Raw genomic sequence first — 19,988 nt, 5'->3', positions numbered from 1 at the left:
ATAGGTATTTTCATATGTGAATAACATTCAGAAATGAATAATATGAAATGAATAATGATCAATAAATAATTACTGCTACAAAATACTGGTACGGGTTTGTGTTGAATAGCCCATAACAAAGTAATTAATACACTAAGGGCCAGATTTACAAATCAGGGCAAATTAGTGTGTGAGCGCAATTATAAAAAAAACGCAGTTGGAAGTGAAAAGTTCTGTGTGTGATCTACTGACGCGCAAAATCGTACAGACGCAGCTGGGTCATTTCTATAATGACCAACACAATCTACCAAGAGCAGTGCGAATTAGCGTCTGGTTTAAGATATGCTTTTTTTGTGTGGTAAATATTGGTGCAAATACCAGTAAATTGACTAGAGCAAACCTTAGTAAATCACTTTGCGTGATTCATTTAAATACTCTCCTCCCATAAATTTTGCCTCTGAAAAAGAAACACCTACAAATGCATATTCAATAAGGTCAGACGCAAAAATAACAGTGTCCATGTTTTTTCAGTGCTAATTTTTCACTGCGTGTCTTTAGTAAATCCTGACAGTAGTTTTTTAACTCCAAAAGAGGGTTTGTGCTGGCACAAGCTGTTAGTAAATCTGGCCCATAATGTTCTGTCTTTTAAAATGTAAGGGAGTGTAAATGTCAACATTATCATATATGTTTAAAGGACTGAAGTCTCTCAGGTAAAACCTGAGCTCAATTGGCTATTTTATTCCAACTATTACTCATGCTCGGTTGCTTTCGTAAAATATCCGGCAAACCAGCAACTGGCGCCTGGTCTTTAAGTATGGCTTGAGTCTCTCCTTCAACATACATACATACAAGTCAACATACAAGTCTATATGATTATTTTGCATGTTTTATTGCTGCAAAACAAAAATTGTATAAAAATAATCTGCATGATTTGAGGTATCATACATGTTCACAAACGGTGTTATGCACTAAAGTGGAGTACCTCTTATGCACTAATAAGGATACTCGCCCTAACAAACACCACTAATAAAGATAAAAAACAACAAATAGCAATATATTGCACTTACAAAAACTTTCACATATGCAAACCTTCATATATAGGAAATTACAGTTAATGTTAAACACGTACAAACCATTTCATTAATTTTTAAAAGCATAAAATCAACTTTTGATTTTTTTTTTTTTCATTTTTTTTTTTCATATTTGATACATCAGTCTTTTATGGTTCATATGATATAATGAGAGTATGACGCTCAGAGTCGAGGAGGAATAAACACATCAATTTAATTCAGAGGCCCAAACTGAGCAAAAATATGCAATTTGGTATAGTTGCTGATATTTGTATGGCCAGTTTTACACTTACACAAACTTTCACATGTACAAATGTTCATACCAACACAGCATAGGAAGTTACAGTACATGTTAAACACACAAACCATTCTATTAATTTTTAAAAGCTACACACAATCGACTCTCATTTGGTGTGCAGCTCCTCAAATGCAGAGAAACTCTCCTCCAGTGCTTGTTCTGTTAGCGATAACAATCGTAAATCACCTAAAAAGAAGTTAAAATCATTCTGAGCTTGAACACGGAAGATGGAAAGTGTCCCGAAGTGTAGTGAATTTGTCTGAGACTAAACCGTCGCTCTGCTAAACTCTGTGAGCCAAAGAATTCTGCCATTCGTGTTCCAAGATTCATGCTGCTTTATACTTTATACAGGCTGGTGTTGTGATGATAAAGATGTTTAACGTTTTGCATTATGACGTTTGACATTTGGGTAAGTTTAGAGAAACGTCTAGTTTAGAAAAATTCCACATGCCAGACGGAATTAAACACATTTTTATTTACATGATGCGTTGCATGTTTTATTGGTTTTATAGGCCTCATCTTCTCTTTAAATCTCTCTCCATCCCAGGAAGCTGCACTGCACTCGTAACTTCATCCACATGCAGCTTTTTTTGTCCTTCATCCTGAGAGCCGTCTTCATCTTCATCAGAGATGCTGCGCTGCATTACTCACAGGAGTACTACCACTGCAACTCTCATCCGGTACACACACACATAAACAACCACACAACAAACACATGTACATAAATGTATTAGATTGTACATATACATGGTAAATAAATGCACAGATAAGCTCTCTGAGCTGTTGTGTTTCCGGGGTTTCCCTCAGCCTGGCTGCAAAGTGGCACTGTTCCTGTCTAATTACTGCATCCTGGCAAATTACAGCTGGCTGCTGGTGGAAGGTCATTATCTCCACAGCCTCATTAACCTCTCACTGCGTTCACAGAAGAGACGCCTGCACTGGTACATCCTGCTCGGCTGGGGTAGGTTCCTTGAATTGACACTTTTCTGTCAGTGGATCACGTTGCTAGTTAATGTGATTCTCTACACCTGTGGTTATTCTGCTAGGATTCATGTGTGAACTTGAGGAGAACTGACTTCATAGCCACGGAAAATCACTAAGCTGCTTAAAGCTCATTGAGTTCTGAAAAAATCTCTAGTAACATTTGTGCACACTTGCCATGATATTTTGTTACGTAATTCAGTGACATTTGGACATTTTTAAGTGTGGCTTAAGTACTTTTGGGGACGACTATAAATCATGTTTGTTTGCTGAAGAATGAGCTCCCAAAATGATGAATGAAGAGGGTCTTTGGTTGAATGTTCTTGTGTTTAGGGGAGGTCTGAGAGGGATTGTTCACCCAAAAATGTAATTTTTCTCAACACAGAAGAATATATTCTGAGAAATGTTATTAACCAAACAGTTTTGGTTCCCATTTATTTCCATTGTATGGACCTAAAAAAAAAAAGTTTTTGGGTGAGTAAATGATTGTAACAGTCCGGGTGGTTGCAATGAAGCACACAATGATAGAGAATACAATCACACAGTCTTTAATCACAAACCTAACATGTAGGAGAAACACAGGAGAAACAAAACACAACAACATCCCACATAAGCAAGACTGTAAAAATAACCAAGGGAACCAAGGGCTTAAATACACAGAGTGAACTAATTAACTGGAACAGAAACAGGTGCGTAACTAATCAGAATCCATGGAAACAAACAAGCAAAGGGAAAACAGGCAAACAGAAAAAGATCACAATGAAACTAAACAGACTGAAACATAACACTGACGTTTCCATAATGACGTTTCGTCCATGAAGATGGTGAGTGGAGATCCGTTGTTCACCAGCACCCACTCCACAAACACGGCAAAATTCCCCCGAGGACCATCCACATCCAGGTCTAAAAATTTCCTTGTGTAGTCCTCAAGGGTTTGTTCTTCCTGCTCTAAGCAGAGCAGTCGGAAAGTCCATTATTTAAATCCTTTTGTGGTTTCTTCTGTAACAGTTCGGGTGGATACAATGATGAAGAATACAATCACACAGTCTTTAATCACAAATCTAACAACGTAGAAGAAACACAGGAGTAACAAAACACAACCACATCCCACATAAGCGAGACTGAACAAATAACCAAGGGAACTAAGGGCTTAAATACACAGAGTGAACTAATTAACTGGAACAGAAACAGGTGTGCATAACTAATCAGAATCCATGGAAACAAACAAGCAAAGAGAACACAGGCAAACAGGAACAGATCAGAACTACAGCAGAACACAATGAAACTAAACATAAACATTACCCTGACAATGATGACAGGATACTAATTTTTGGGTCAAATATCCCTTTAAGCAGGCGTATTTATTTAATTCAAGGCATGAATTTGAGCAACAGGATATGATGTCATAATCCAGGGCTTCTGTGTTGATTAATTAAAAATAAATTAATTATAAATAATCTTCTTGTCAACTACCAAAATGATAATTGATTTTTAGCTGAGATGTCAATGTACAGTTTCACAGGTCATGCAAACTTGAACAGCAGAAGATGAATGCAGTGAATGATCGGCACATATGTCTCCTGTATTTGCATACGCATGAATGAAAGTCAAAGGAATGCAAAGTCTAGTACGATTGCTGCTGTTTTAGGTCTCATCCTGGCAACATTAGATATACATTTAAAGCTCAAACAATTAAATTTTGTTCCCACAGGGATCCCAATGCTTATTATTATCAGCTGGAGTTTGGCCAAATACCTGCACCAGGATGAAGGGTACGTTCACACACGTTCAGAAGTCAGTTTCAGAGTTATACTCATTTAACCTCAGTCTGATCTCTCAAGGGACTTTCTTTGTTTATACCAACCTCCTCTGGACAACAACAAAAGATAATTTATTATATAAGAGCGGCTATTTTAAACCAGCATGGTCGTGCATGAGAACACACAGTATGGTGTGTGTGTGTGTGTGTGTGTATCTGCTTTTCCCTACGTTATGGGGACCAAATGTCCCCACAGTGATAGTAATACCAGTTATTTTTGACTTCGTGGGACATTTTTTGGTCCCATGAGGATGTGTTTTGAAAATGTAAAAATGCAGAAAGTTTGTGCAGTATAAAAACCATGATGTCTATGGAAAGTCCCCATAAAACACGGAAACCCAGCGTGTGTGTGTGTGTTGTCAGATGCTGGGAGACGAGAGATCATGGCTGGATATGGTGGATACTGCGTGTTCCAGTCATCATTTTCATCACAGTAAGCAAACATTCCAGTTAAAGTTTCTGGGCTATTCTCTCAGATTTAAACAGTGTTTTAACTTTCAAATGGCTCTGCTTACAATATCTTTCTCTGCATATATACTTTTAAGAATTAGTCATAATACTGTCCTGCCATATTTATAATATTTTTTAAATATCCAACACGTCATGCAACAATGAATAGTCATTTCAATTATCTTAAGGGAAATTGTTTTTCAGGTAAACATGCTGTTTTTTCTGAGTATTATTCGGACATTAGTGGCAAAACTGAAAGCCCCTGACATGCATGGAAATGAAATTAATCATCACAGGTGAGAGAAAATAGCACGTTCAGCATTTAGTGGTACCAAACACAATGGCAAATATAATGACTGTAATTACTGTGAGAGAAAAGTAATAGGGAGAATTTTGTTTGGTACTGTTAGGGTCACAGAAACCACACACTCCAGTTTAAAAAAACAGCTTTATATGATTGAAATATAAATGGGTGTATGAAAAAAAACTCATTATCATTATCTTTATTAATGGTGTAGGAAGCTGGCGAAATCGACATTTCTCTTAGTGTCCCTGTTTGGGCTGCAGTATGTGCTCTTTGCCTTTTTCCCGGATCGAGTGAGCGCGCTAACCTTCAAGATCTGGAATGTCGTTGAGCTAGCATTAGCATCCACACAGGTGATGATGTACAACTCAACCTCTCTCTCTCATACATATACATACACACAGTCAAGCCCAATGTAATTATATAGTCCTTTTCATAATACATGTTGTTTTGAAACAGAAAATCATGATGTTAATGTTTATAATATCTTCATGCCTTATATTTGCATATAGCAGATTAGAGCAGGGCGATTATATAGTTTACATTTTGAGATGATACAAGCAATACAGCAGTTGAGATTTGCTATAGCCTAAATACACCGATCAGGCATAACATTATGACCACCTTCCTAATATTGTGTTGGTCCCCCTTTTGCTGCCAAAACAGCCCTGACCCGTCGAGGCATGGACACTAGACCCCTGAAGGTGTGCTGTGGTATCTGGCACCAAGATGTTAGCAGCAGATTCTTTAAGTCCTGTAAGTTGCGAGGTGGAGCCTCAATGGGTTGGACTTGTTTGTTCAGCACATCCCACAGATGCTCGATTGGATTGAGATCTGGGGAATTTGAAAGCCAAGTCAACACCTCAAACTCATTGTGCTCCTCAAACCAGAAAATCAGTGTTATACAAGATAAATACAGTTATTTCCATAAGATAATCAGTGTTATTCACTTCACCTGTCAGTGGTCATAATGTTATGCCTGATTGGTGCATATATCGCTTTATGTGAGTGTACAATATATATGCAGATACAGTTGAACATACTTTTCCAACTTTATACAGATCTGTGTGATAATATAGTTACATTTTGCAATAAAATAAATCAAGCATTTTAGATTTTCTATCTAGTAGACCTATATATCAGTTTAGGTAAGTGTATTATATATGTATGTGGATAATATGGAAGCTTGTTTCCACCACTAAATAAAAAATAAAAAAGGTAATTGCGACTTTTTATCTCACAATTCTGACTTCTTTTTTCTCAGAATTGCGAGATATAAAGTCACAATTGCGTGATATAAAGTCACAATTGCGTGATATAAAGTCAGAATTGCGTGATATAAAGTCACAATTGCGAGATATAAAGTCACAATTGCGAGATATAAAGTCACAATTGCGTGATATAAAGTCACAATTGCGAGATATAAAGTCAGAATTGCGTGATATAAAGTCACAATTGCGAGATATAAAGTCACAATTGCGTGATATAAAGTCAGAATTGCGTGATATAAAGTCACAATTGGGAGATATAAAGTCACAATTGGGAGATATAAAGTCACAATTGCGTGATATAAAGTCACAATTGCGTGATATAAAGTCACAATTGCGAGATATAAAGTCACAATTGCGTGATATAAAGTCACAATTGCGAGATATAAAGTCACAATTGCGTGATATAAAGTCACAATTGCGAGATATAAAGTCACAATTGCGTGATATAAAGTCACAATTGCGTGATATAAAGTCACAATTGGGAGATATAAAGTCACAATTGCGTGATATAAAGTCACAATTGCGAGATATAAAGTCACAATTGCGAGATATAAAGTCACAATTGCGTGATATAAAGTCACAATTGCGAGATATAAAGTCAGAATTGTGTGATATAAAGTCACAATTGCGAGATATAAAGTCACAATTGCGTGATATAAAGTCACAATTGCGTGATATAAAGTCACAATTGCGAGATATAAAGTCACAATTGCGTGATATAAAGTCACAATTGCGAGATATAAAGTCAGAATTGCGAGATATAAAGTCACAATTGCGAGATATAAAGTCAGAATTGCGTGATATAAAGTCACAATTGCGTGATATAAAGTCACAATTGCGAGATATAAAGTCACAATTGCGTGATATAAAGTCACAATTGCGTGATATAAAGTCACAATTGCGTGATATAAAGTCACAATTGCGAGATATAAAGTCACAATTGCGAGTTATAAAGTCACAATTGCGAGATATAAAGTCAGAATTGCGTGATATAAAGTCACAATTGCGAGATATAAAGTCACAATTGCGTGATATAAAGTCACAATTGCGTGATATAAAGTCACAATTGCGAGATATAAAGTCACAATTGCGTGATATAAAGTCACAATTGCGAGATATAAAGTCACAATTGCGTGATATAAAGTCACAATTGCGAGATATAAAGTCACAATTGCGAGATATAAAGTCACAATTGCGAGATATAAAGTCAGAATTGCGTGATATAAAGTCACAATTGCGAGATATAAAGTCACAATTGCGTGATATAAAGTCACAATTGCGAGATATAAAGTCACAATTGCGTGATATAAAGTCACAATTGCGAGATATAAAGTCACAATTGCGAGATATAAAGTCACAATTGCGAGATATAAAGTCACAATTGGGAGATATAAAGTCACAATTGCGTGATATAAAGTCACAATTGCGTGATATAAAGTCACAATTGCGAGATATAAAGTCACAATTGCGTGATATAAAGTCACAATTGCGAGATATAAAGTCACAATTGCGTGATATAAAGTCAGAATTGCGTGATATAAAGTCACAATTGGGAGATATAAAGTCAGAATTGCGTGATATAAAGTCACAATTGCGAGATATAAAGTCAGAATTGCGTGATATAAAGTCACAATTGCGAGATATAAAGTCAGAATTGCGTGATATAAAGTCACAATTGGGAGATATAAAGTCACAATTGCGTGATATAAAGTCACAATTGCGAGATATAAAGTCAGAATTGCGTGATATAAAGTCACAATTGCGTGATATAAAGTCACAATTGCGAGATATAAAGTAACAATTGCGTGATATAAAGTCACAATTGCGTGATATAAAGTCACAATTGCGTGATATAAAGTCACAATTGCGAGATATAAAGTCACAATTGCGTGATATAAAGTCACAATTGCGAGATATAAAGTCACAATTGCGAGATATAAAGTCACAATTGCGTGATATAAAGTCACAATTGCGAGATATAAAGTCACAATTGCGAGATATAAAGTCACAATTGCGTGATATAAAGTCACAATTGCGAGATATAAAGTCACAATTGCGTGATATAAAGTCACAATTGCGAGATATAAAGTCACAATTGCGAGATATAAAGTCACAATTGCGTGATATAAAGTCACAATTGCGAGATATAAAGTCAGAATTGCGTGATATAAAGTCACAATTGCGAGATATAAAGTCACAATTGGGAGATATAAAGTCACAATTGCGTGATATAAAGTCACAATTGCGTGATATAAAGTCACAATTGCGAGATATAAAGTCACAATTGCGAGATATAAAGTCACAATTGCGTGATATAAAGTCACAATTGCGAGATATAAAGTCACAATTGCGTGATATAAAGTCACAATTGCGAGATATAAAGTCACAATTGCGTGATATAAAGTCAGAATTGCGTGATATAAAGTCACAATTGGGAGATATAAAGTCACAATTGCGATATAAAGTCACAATTGCGTGATATAAAGTCACAATTGGGAGATATAAAGTCAGAATTGCGTGATATAAAGTCACAATTGGGAGATATAAAGTCACAATTGCGTGATATAAAGTCACAATTGCGTGATATAAAGTCACAATTGGGAGATATAAAGTCACAATTGCGATATAAAGTCACAATTGCGAGATATAAAGTCACAATTGCGTGATATAAAATCACAATTGCGAGATATAAAGTCAGAATTGCGTGATATAAAGTCACAATTGTGAGATATAAAGTCAGAATTGCGTGATATAAAGTCACAATTGCGAGATATAAAGTCACAATTGCGTGATATAAAGTCAGAATTGCGAGATATAAAGTCAGAATTGCGTGATTATTATAATGCTGAATCAACAGAGTTGGGATCCATTTGCAGCTTTATTAAAAGATAATTCGTAGTATAAACAGGCAGGGGTCGATCACCGGCGTCAGGTACAAACAGGGCAAAGCAGAGACGTAGTCTTAAACCAGGCAGTAGATCAGGGCAGGCAGCAAACTGTATACACACAATCCAGGCAGACAGAGAACAATGGTCGAGGCAGGCAGTGAGGTATCGTAAACAGAGAAAACAGTCCAGGGTCATACACAGGGATAACATAAACAGGAATAAACGCTCAGAGTTGTTAGCCACGGCAAAACAAAACTTCACAGTGAGTGAGTGTGAGCGTGCTGGTTAAATAGTCCACGGGATTGGCTACAGGTGTGCGTATGATCAGCGCCAGGTACGGGATGATGGGAAATGGAGTCCAAGGGGGGAAGATCAATACTCGGGAGATGGTGCCTTCTGGCGGCGATCGGAGGGAGCCACAGAGGCTTGATTTGTGACAGATATAAAGTCAGAATTGCGAATGATAGAATCAGAATTGCGAGATATAAAGTCAGAATTGCGTGTTATAAAGTCAAAATTGCGTGTTATAAAGTCAGAATTGTGTGTTATAAAGTCAGAATTGCGAAATATAAAGTCAGAATTGCGAGTTATAAAGTCAGAATTGCGAGATATAAAGTCAGAATTGCGTGTTATAAAGTTAGAATTGCGAGATATAAAGTCAGAATTGCGTGTTATAAAGTCAGAATTGCGAGATATAAAGTCAGAATTGCGTGTTATAAAGTCAGAATTGCGAGATATAAAGTCAGAATTGCGTGTTATAAAGTCAGAATTGCGAGATATAAAGTCAGAATTGCGAGATATAAAGTCAGAATTGCGTGTTATAAAGTCAGAATTGCGAGATATAAAGTCAGAATTGCGAGTTATAAAGTCAGAATTGCGAGATATAAAGTCAGAATTGCGAAATATAAAGTCAGAATTGCGAGTTATAAAGTCAGAATTGCGTGTTATAAAGTCAGAATTGCGAAATATAAAGTCAGAATTGCGAGTTATAAAGTCAGAATTGCGAAATATAAAGTCAGAATTGCGAGTTATAAAGTCAGAATTGCGAGTTATAAAGTCAGAATTGCGAGTTATAAAGTCAGAATTGCGAGATACAAAGTCAGAATTGTGATATAAAAAGTCGCAATTACCTTTTTTATTTTTTATTTAGTGGCGGAAACAAGCTTTCATATGCGGCTGAAATTAGCTGTATAGTATATATTGCTTTATGTGAGTATAGTATACTCTATGTACACAGTAGGTTTTACTATATATACAGCTTTTAAAATGCTTCAGGAACAGGAAAAATAAAAAAATAATGAATCCAAAACTCTGTACAGTACATTTATTGGAGGTTGTTGTCATTCATCTCTCTCTGGCTTTATGAAATTATCCACCGTTGTCTTTTGGTTCTGCTTCATGTTGTGTTTGCTATTACAGGGCTTTATTGTGGCACTGCTGTACTGCTTTTTGAATGGAGAGGTGAGTGAATTACAAAAAATTGAAGTTTGAATCAAATTATCTACGATTATGTTTTCCAGGGATGGACTGAGTTTAATACATCACACATTTTAGACACATTTGTCATCAGATCCCGCTCTAAGTATAGGAAACAAGACGGTTCTGTTTTATGTTTCACTGGTGAGTCTTGACAACTATCGACCTTTAACTTTTGGCAGGTACAATATGAAGTCCAAAGGCGGTGGAGACGGTGGCGCATGAAGCAGCGTTTCCACGGTGATCCCAGGGTGCATCACGGTTCCCTGAGTAACAGTGGCCTGCCGCTGACACAGGTCTCACTGCTGACACGTCCCAGCACACAGGTCACCTGACCACAGCCATCTAACGCCGACCTACAGCACAGGCACAAAACTCATGCCACAGCCCCACTCTCAGAAAAAAGGTCCAGAACTCTAGGGTTCCTGGCTCAATTTTAAAGAACCCTGTATGCCAAAAAGGTTCTAAAGAGAAATGTCCTAAACGATTACATAATACTTTCATGTTTAATGGGTTATTTCAGGTTTTTTCTAGAGATGTATGTTTACAAGCTTCTTGATTCATTTTAATCAATTTTATTAAGCCTTATGTGGCCTTAGAGAGTTTTTTATTTAATTATTTTGGCTATGTTCATGCAAACAGCGTAAATTTAGCCAAACGTGTGTATTTTTATTGGAACTGTAATATTTTACCCTCATTTCCTTTCATAAATCTCTTTTTTACACTAGGTGCACAAAATAGTTACTCTGAGGACCTTAAAGGACAAAAATATCCCCATTAAATCCATTAAAATGGCAAAAAGAGAAAAATCATGCAGTCTTTGTAAAACAGGCTTTCATTCTGTTGGCAAGGCTTCAAAACTTTTTTCACTATTTTCCAGCGGATGGCGCCATTTCTCAGGTTTGGCCTATGGAGCAAATACTCACTTTTTCATGTTTTCTGCTTTTGCTGTATTATAGAGCCAATTGAATGTGTGTGTGTTAGTTTTTTTTTTTTTTTTAATCTGACAATGCACAAAAAATAATATTGCATAAATATTAATGTTGCTGCTAAAACTGTAATACCCCCCCCCCCAAATTGTTTTTGTTGTAGTTTTATTTTATAAAAACAACAGTGGCATTATGTAAACAAATGGGCATTTAAATGGGTTAAAATCCTGAAAATGAATGAATTTTTGATAGTTATGATCAGGACTGTGGAAAAAACATTAAAATATAATATTTTTTTGACAGATTTTTTGATAGATGAATTAAAACCAAATTAATTAATTCAAACTAAATCCATAAAATAATCCTATGATGGGAACCCATTAAAAGTGTTCTATATATGAAGCTCCTGCCGGAACCTTTAAGGTTCCATATGGAACCTTTTCTTCTAAGAGTGGCAATGGCTGAACCAATCAGAAATGCACAGTCCATTTAAAACTGTCAGTTGACTGACACTCACTGATAGAAAAGCTAAAACTGTCTGACAATTTATGGAAATGACTGTATTTATCTTGTATATGCCTGTTCTTTATGGTGTTGTAGTTATTATGAAACAAATGCCTGTGTGCTAGTAAATTATTATACAGTATATGAGAAAAACGACAATATTAGGTAAAGACAGCACAATATGTGATACTATTTAAAGGGGTCATGACATGAGGAATCACATTTTCTTTGAACTATTGACATAGACCGATCAGAATTAACATTATGGCCACTGAGAGGTGAAGTGAATAACACTGATTCTCTCTTCATCACGGCACCTGTTAGTGGGTGGATATATTAGGCAGCAAGTGAACATTTTGTCCTCAAAGTTGATGTGTTAGAAGCAGGAAAAATGGCCAAGTGTAAGGATTTGAGTGAGTCTGACAAGGGCCAAACTGTGATGGCTAGACGACTGGGTCAGAGCATCTCCAAAACTGCAGCTCTTGTGGGGTGTTCCCGGTCTGCAGTGGTCAGTATCTATCAAAAGTGCTCCAAGGAAGGAACAGTGGTGAACCGGCGACAGGGTCATGGGCGGCCAAGATTTGTTGATGCACGTGGGGAGTGAAGGTTGGCCCGTGTGGTCCGATCCAACAGACGAGCTACTGTAGCTCAAATTGCTCAAGAAGTTACTGCTGGTTCTGATAAAGGTGTCAGAATACACAGTGCATCACAGTTTGTTGCGTATGGGGCTGCAGAGCTGCAGACCAGTCAGGGTGCCCATGCTGACCCCTGTTCACCGCTGAAAGAGCCAACAGTGGGCACGTGAGCATCAGAACTGGACTACGGAGCAATGGAAGAAGGTGGCCTGGTCTGATAAATCATGTTTTCTTTTACATCACATGGATGGCCGGGTGCGTGTGCGTCGCTTACCTGGGGAACACGTGGTACCAGGATGCACTATGGGAAGAAGGCAAGCTGGCGGAGGCAGTGTTGATGCTTTGGGCAATGTTCTGCTGGGAAACCTTGGGTCCTGCCATCCATGTGGATGTTACTTTGACACGTACCACCTACCTAAGCATTGTTGCAGACCATGTACACACTTTCATGGAAACGGTATTCCCTGGTGGCTGTGGCCTCTTTCAGCAGGATAATGCGCCCTGCTACAAAGGACTTAAAGGATCTGATGCTAACATCTTGGTGTCAGATACCACAGCACACCTTCAGGGGTCTAGTGGAGTCCATGCCTCGACAGGTCAGGGCTGTTTTGGCAGCAAAAGGGGGACAAACACAATATTAGGAAGGTGGTCATAATGTTATGCCTGATCGGTGTATAAGAGCTTGACTTACTATATAAAAATACAGTACGTTTTAGACAGTAAAAATTCCTCACTGCAAAGAAGCATTAGCCACTTTCCACATTGTGATGTCACACTTTAATAGTCACTTGTATCTGACCGGCTCCACAACAACCCATTTTATCAAGTCCACGAGTCACGAGGTGACGGGGTGCTTCTCATTTCGCAGTTTGTGTTTCCTCATTTCCTCACAGTTGAAGAAATGAGAAGCACCCAGGGAACGAGATGCAATGATGTTAATCACAACAGTGATTGTTCACTGAAGTCTTCAAGGAGACAGAGCAGCTTTCTGACACGAGGCTGCATGGGAAAAACATCATGTTTTATAAATATATTACTATTTTGTGTGCAAAAAAAAAAAAAAAACTGTATTAAGTGAACATTAAGAAACATTTAAAAAATCCTTTACATTTTTTTTCTTCATCCCACTGTTTGGCTGTGTAAATATTGAGATAATGATGCCTTGAACGCCTAATATCCATGTGTTGTTCTGAGAGTTATGAAATACATACAGATGTAATGACAAGAACGTTCTTTTTATTAAATGAAATGCAGAGAGATCTCCTCATGAATGAGATGTTTACTGTAAATAAGAATAAGAAAGAATTAAAAAATACTGTAAAAAATATTTCATTAAATATACTATAAAGACTACCTGTAAAGAGTCATCATTTATTCACAGATGAAAATTGGAGTCAGTTGTCAACTGCTGGTCATTAGTAATAATATTAATTGCAGTAAATGGAAATAATAATCAATGACAAAAAATAATGATATACTGAAACATTCTGCTGTGAAAGAACTATTTAAGATTAAAATAAATAAAACAACCAAACAGACTATTAAAAACATTAAGGCCTGTGGAAAAAAAAAAAAGTAACATTTTAGTTTAGGGTCTAATTCTCACTGTGAACTACTTGCTTATTTTCTGCATATTACTAGGATATTGGCTGTTTATTAATACTTATAAAGCACATATTAATGTCTTATTCTGCATGACCATATTCTACATCCCTTAATCCTATCAATACCTAAACTTAACAACTACCTTACTAACTATTAAGCAGGGATTGGGTCATTGACAAAAAAGGTTTTTAAAAGTGTAAAAAAAAAATAAAACATAATGGAGGTATAATTAATTTTGAAGTTTTGTGTTGACAATGAGATTATGTGGTTTTTATAATCAATTATCACTGCTTTTGTCATTTTTTACAAGATGGACAAAATTTGTCAGCAAAAAAGTCATTCGGTTTAACCAAAATTGGTTTTACGATATTGACGATATTTTCAAACAATGCTAAGAGGCTGATATCTACTAAAAGGACATTTTATATTTAGTAAAAGTTTTTTAAAATATTTCAACATTTTCCGTGACCTGATATTTCATGACATGCGTATGAACAAGTGAAAACATTAATTTTTCAAATAGTTAAGAGAGAGTTAGTTACTTTGCTTCATGACCATGTGGTCCTTTGCAGGCGTCTGAATGATGTCACATCCTGTCACATGATATTGACCACATGACTTGATCCAAAATGGTCCCTTTATATTGGTTACTCCGAATGACATCAATGAAATTCATTTTTCCGGACATTCTTTCTCATAACAAAGCAACGACTTCTACACATAATTTTAATACCATTTTGCACTATGTTGATATATGATGTTATAAAATTATGCCAGAATAAAAAATATATACATTTATTATATTTTAAGATATTTTAATCACAAATGAAATGGCTGTATTGGCCTTTGGACGGTTAAACCGAATGACCTTTTGACAAAATCTTTAATCTAAAACCTTTATATGTAGCAAATATAATTAAAACCTTTTGGATTCAATAAAAGAGATCTAGTTGTACTACCTTACATACTTTGGATGTCATATCTTTGTTTTTTTTATTTTTTATTTTATTAAGGCCTTTGAACAAAAAAATGACCCGTCACATCATTGACCCAATTAGGAGTTTGAGGCAAAAGTCATAATTAATAGTTAGTTAATATTGAGAATTGGACCCTAATCTAAAGTGTGACCAAAAAAAAAAAACTGTAGAAAAACAGCAAAGGTAATTTTCTGCCAGGACATTTTCCGTTAAGTTTCCCTTTAACCCTAAAACTCAATAGAATGCAATGCGCCATTAAAAATACATGAAAAACACCTGTACATTATTAATACGGAAAATTCCTTTATATTACCACGCTACATTGGGCCCTATTTTTACGGTCCATTTAAAAAAGTGCACCTAATTATTGACAAACCATCAAAATCACTCAGTTTTGATCCAAAAGAATGCAGATACAGAGCAGAGGTGCTCAAGATGAACCATCAGCAGCTTGTTTATTTCTACAGTTTGTCAGGATGTCCTCTAAAGGGCAGCAGAGGTTCAATATGCTGGATGTGCCGTGCTGCCATTCCATTGAGGAAGAACAGGAAGGTGGCCGTGAACTGGCACCAGAAGGTGAGTGTGAACCCAAGCAGTGTTGCAAATGTCCCTAAGAGAAGTACAAACGTTGCGACCCCTCCCGCAGCCATTAGCCCCGCCAGCAGCACCAGCCGCGCCCCGAGAGTCCAGCGCCGACTGGAGTCTCTCCCTTCGCTCGCCTGCGACATCACAAGCAACTCCAGTCCGAATATGGCACTGACCACAGCCAGCGTGATCACAGAGCGACACGCCGCCAGGCCCACACCCAGACCGTCCACCCCTGCCTCATCCAGATGTCTGGTGCAGTTAGAGGAGGCTTTGAAGCTCTGTGACCCCAACTCAGAGCTCTGCTGCTGCTCCACTGAGCAGAAATACCACAGACCGAACATGTGTCTGCCAGCCAGCAGCCAGTGACCGTCACACACCGCAACAGACGAGAGGACGACCGACAGAGATGTACACAGGATAATGAGACTGCGGCAAAATACGTCTAGAAAAAGAGGAGTGGACTTCCCATGTGGAACAGCCCCGACCTAGAGAGAAACAGAGTTATCAGAAGAAATCTGGTCCACATCTGTATCAACATGACATCCTGCTAAGGTTCACCCTTCACTCTCAGAAAAAAAAAGTACAAAAGGCAAGCACATGCACAGATAGACCCCAAGTGGTGCTCAAACACCTGCCATTTGGCCTCTGACTAGACAAGCGCTCTTTTTGCAAGAATTTTTTTTTTTTTTTAAGTTTTTGTTTAAATTTGGCATGTGGCATCAAATCTCAATTAAGCGTGTGCCCAACAACTTATTCTTATTAACTCTGCCAGACTACACAAGCCCCTCCCACTCTCCGACATCCCTCATAACAGCATCCACATCTCCTGAAACAACATAAGGGTGAGTAAATGATGACAGAATTTTTGGGTGAACTATCCCTTTAATTTTATACAACAGTTCAATAAACAATAAGTTGATTGTATGAAATGACAATTTTTAGACATAACATCGTCAATTTTGACTGTTTTTGCTCTATTTTGCCAACGAAAATAGTTCCAAACCAAGCAGAAACATTGCATCTCCCAGCAACACTCAGCGTTTTTTTAGTTCTTCAGTGATTCACTGTTTTTGAACAAATCGGGTGAGTTAATGATTCAATGACTCATTCATAAAGTCAGTGGATACTTAGGCCCAGATTTACTAGCAGCTTGCGCCAGCGCAAACCCTCTTTTGGTGTTAAAAAACTACTGTCAGGATTTACTAAAGACACGCAGTGCAAAATTAGCGCTGAAGAGGCGTGGACATGGTTATTTTGCAGCTGAACTTATTGCGTTTGCATTTGTAGGAGTTTCCCTTTCAGACGCCAAATTTATGGAGGAGAGTATTTAAATGAATCACGCAACGCGATTTACTAATATTTGTGCTAGTCAATTTACTGGTATTTGTGCCATTATTTACTGCCCAAAAAAAGCATATATTCAACCAGATGCTAATTTGCACTGCTCTTGATAGATTGTGTTGGTCATTATGGAAATGATTCGGCTGCGTCTGTGTTCTTTAATTAGCGCGTCGTCAGTAGAGAACTTTCCACTCCCATCAATGCTTTTATGGAATTGTGCTCTCACGCTAATTTGCCGTTTAGTAAATCTGGCCCTTAGTCTCGCGTATCCAGACCTGCAGACTGACGGCAGAAGGTCTGGACTCCAATGCAGCTTTCATTGGCCAAGGTCCGCCCAGAGGGCCATCTGACTGACATATAAAGCAAACAATCGCAGTTCAGTTTGTTCCGCTTTATGTTTAGGGGTGTGAGAATGTAAAGTCAATGCAAGTTTACTGCAACAATGGAGCCGCAAACTTAAAATACTTTTGAAAATCCAGCGTTTGGCTGATCCTGATAAGCGCTCATTGTCACGGTTGTAAACATGACAGCGTTCTTCTTCCACGAGGGGGTTTGGCATCACAACGGCTTTGTTTCCAGGTGGACCGTTAAAGAACACGACACATGTATCCCAGAAGTCCTGTAGAATTCAACCAACCAGATGACGACTTTGAAACTCCTGAAGAGTTTCCAATTTTGTGTGCCATATGCATCAGACATTCAGCCAAGGCTGAGACTAATGGACACTTGCTTCTTTCACGATTGAATCAGCCGGTTTGAATGAACCATTTGAATGAATGATACTGTGATTCACTTTACTGGCGTTTTTAGTTTCACATAATAGTATCATTTAATAACATTTCATATTTCTATATTCAAACTGTTATATTTAGAACTTTAATCTCATAACATTAGGCAATGGTAATTGCAGTGTAAATGGATTTTGATAAATGGTAAGATGGATTTTGTTGATACAGCTCTATAGTGTTAAATAATGTAAATAATTAAAAGATGATGAACGATATGTAACTTTACTTTTTATACATAATTATAAGAGGGTGCCCTTTTTTCACTTGAACACCTGCCCCCCAAAATGTCTGTGCACGAAGCTGACAAAAGCTGTCACTGGGGCGGTAGGCCTTTCAAAAGGTAGGGGAGACCAGGGACAGTTGTAACACTTTTTGCAATTTTTAGCAATACATCAAAAACCATTTTTACTGGAATAACCAATTTGTTATATTATAAACTTCAATCTGTCAACTGCTGAAACAATGTATTTAAATGGTTTTATGAAATATGTACAGGTTGCAAAATTGATTTTAATACAGTCTCTCCACTGTTACAACCGTCCCAGTGTACAGGGACGGTTGTAACGCATGACAGGGACGGTTGTAACATGTCTAAAATATACATAATGAATCAATCATATACTCAAAATAGAAAATATTATTTATCAGTCATGTTATTGTGACTATTCATTTCATGTTTTTAAGTAATGATTACCGTTTTTCACACGAATGACAAAAAAGAGGATGACTCGGTGCAGAGTCACATGGCAAATGCCATATGATTTGGCCACTCCCCTGACTGACTTTCCCTGTCTGATTTCATCTGAAGCCCTTTCCAGCACAGAAAATGGGACGCCCCTGTCTGTCTTCCTCTTTCTGATATTTGGCATGCTGTCTATCACACTGACTATCTTTACATAAAAAAGATAAATACCTTAAAATGTGATTTGATGACATTTTACATTTAATTTGCAATGCACATTGCACATTTTACTTTTAATTTGCACATTAAAGAGAAACTATGCAGTTTTTTTTTTAGCTTGATTAGTTTTTAAAATATAAATGAAACTTGGTTGGTGATACTGGGACAGTTGTAACGGGGCGTTACAACTGTCCCAGTATCACCAACCATGTTTTCATCTCATGTGAGCTAGCTTGACTGCTAGTTTGACACTTGTTAGCCATTTCTATTTTTAGCTTACAAAACAGGGATTCTAATAATACATGTTTGAATTCATAGACATTTGATCCTATAACAGCATCCAAAAAAGTACATCAGAAAGAAAAGTAGTTTTTTTTACCTCAAAAACAATCTTTTGTAGATTACTCCGTCAGGAAGATTCAAATGTGGCTCCCTTTATGGCAAAAATGGAGGGAAACTAACTGAGCATGTGCACAGTGAGTGTCATCACTCTAGGTTGTTTCTGATTGGAGGAATTCAAGGTGTTACAACCGTCCCCTGTTACAACTGTCCCTGGTCTCCCCTACTATAAATATGTTCTATGTAGGTACTAATATGCACCCTTTAGAGGGTAAATATGGTACAAAGATGTACCTTGTGTGACAGCTTTAGTACTTTTTTAGTACTTTCTGACTGAAAGCTGTTAAATCTGTTTACCTCCTAAATAATTTAGTATATATATATATTTTAAAAAATTAGTAACCTATGCCTATTTTTTGCAAATAGGCTAATAAAAATAATGTTAACCCGCTCACGACCATAAACAATCTTGTTGCGTTTTGAAATACCTTCTTACCTTACGAGCTTGCGCAAAATATTAAGAAGCTTATCTTCCTCTTTAATCCAAAGCAAATGTAAAATTTCATTCTAAGCGTAAAATAAACATTTAAAATACATTTAAAAGGCATTACCCTGATTTTTATTGCCGTCATATTGATTTCAAAGTGCGTTACAGCCAACAGACCAGGAGAAGCGAGACGAAGAAGCCAAGTCAACTCCAGTCGAAAGTACAGTATAATTTCAGTGTAACATTAACTGACGTCGGTGATCAGAAGTAGTTCAGCCTTCACACCCGCCCGTCTCGTCCTTGACACGCAGATCACGGGCGCTCGTGTTAGTTTTCCGGTCACGGGCGGTTTTCGGTA

At 37.2% G+C, this 19,988-nt stretch overlaps 2 protein-coding genes across 2 annotated transcripts in view; one reads left to right on the top strand and one right to left on the bottom strand.

Moving 5' to 3' along the window:
- LOC127519175 (secretin receptor) overlaps positions 1-13,957 on the top strand; it is a 24,834-nt gene extending 10,877 nt beyond the window's left edge. Inside the window, exons 6-13 of the mRNA XM_051906702.1 lie at positions 1,895-2,027; positions 2,155-2,308; positions 4,040-4,100; positions 4,511-4,580; positions 4,802-4,893; positions 5,116-5,254; positions 10,480-10,521; positions 10,719-13,957. Coding sequence (XP_051762662.1) covers positions 1,895-2,027; positions 2,155-2,308; positions 4,040-4,100; positions 4,511-4,580; positions 4,802-4,893; positions 5,116-5,254; positions 10,480-10,521; positions 10,719-10,871 — 844 coding nt within the window. The 3' untranslated portion in view covers positions 10,872-13,957. The remainder of the gene's footprint in view (positions 1-1,894; positions 2,028-2,154; positions 2,309-4,039; positions 4,101-4,510; positions 4,581-4,801; positions 4,894-5,115; positions 5,255-10,479; positions 10,522-10,718) is intronic.
- Positions 13,821-19,988, bottom strand: tmem37 (transmembrane protein 37). Its single transcript, XM_051906713.1, has 2 exons — positions 19,755-19,988; positions 13,821-16,259 (listed from the first exon to the last, which is right to left on the bottom strand). Exons 1-2 carry the CDS (start codon positions 19,773-19,775, stop codon positions 15,648-15,650), a joined length of 633 nt encoding a protein of 210 aa, XP_051762673.1. The 5' UTR covers positions 19,776-19,988; the 3' UTR covers positions 13,821-15,647.

The sequence above is a fragment of the Ctenopharyngodon idella genome, chromosome 9 (assembly GCF_019924925.1).
Source record: "Ctenopharyngodon idella isolate HZGC_01 chromosome 9, HZGC01, whole genome shotgun sequence".
NCBI classification, from domain to species: Eukaryota; Metazoa; Chordata; class Actinopteri; order Cypriniformes; family Xenocyprididae; genus Ctenopharyngodon; species Ctenopharyngodon idella.
Note: the sequence above shows the minus strand (reverse complement) of the source record. Positions and strands in the feature narration are given on the sequence as shown.

Coding starts and splice junctions, on each gene's coding strand:
- tmem37 (XM_051906713.1), bottom strand. CDS start 19,775: ATGACGGCAATAAAAATCAGG. Junction 16,260..19,754: donor TGACGGCAATAAAAATCAGG/GTAATGCCTTTT, acceptor GTTTCTCTCTAG/GTCGGGGCTGTTCCACATGG.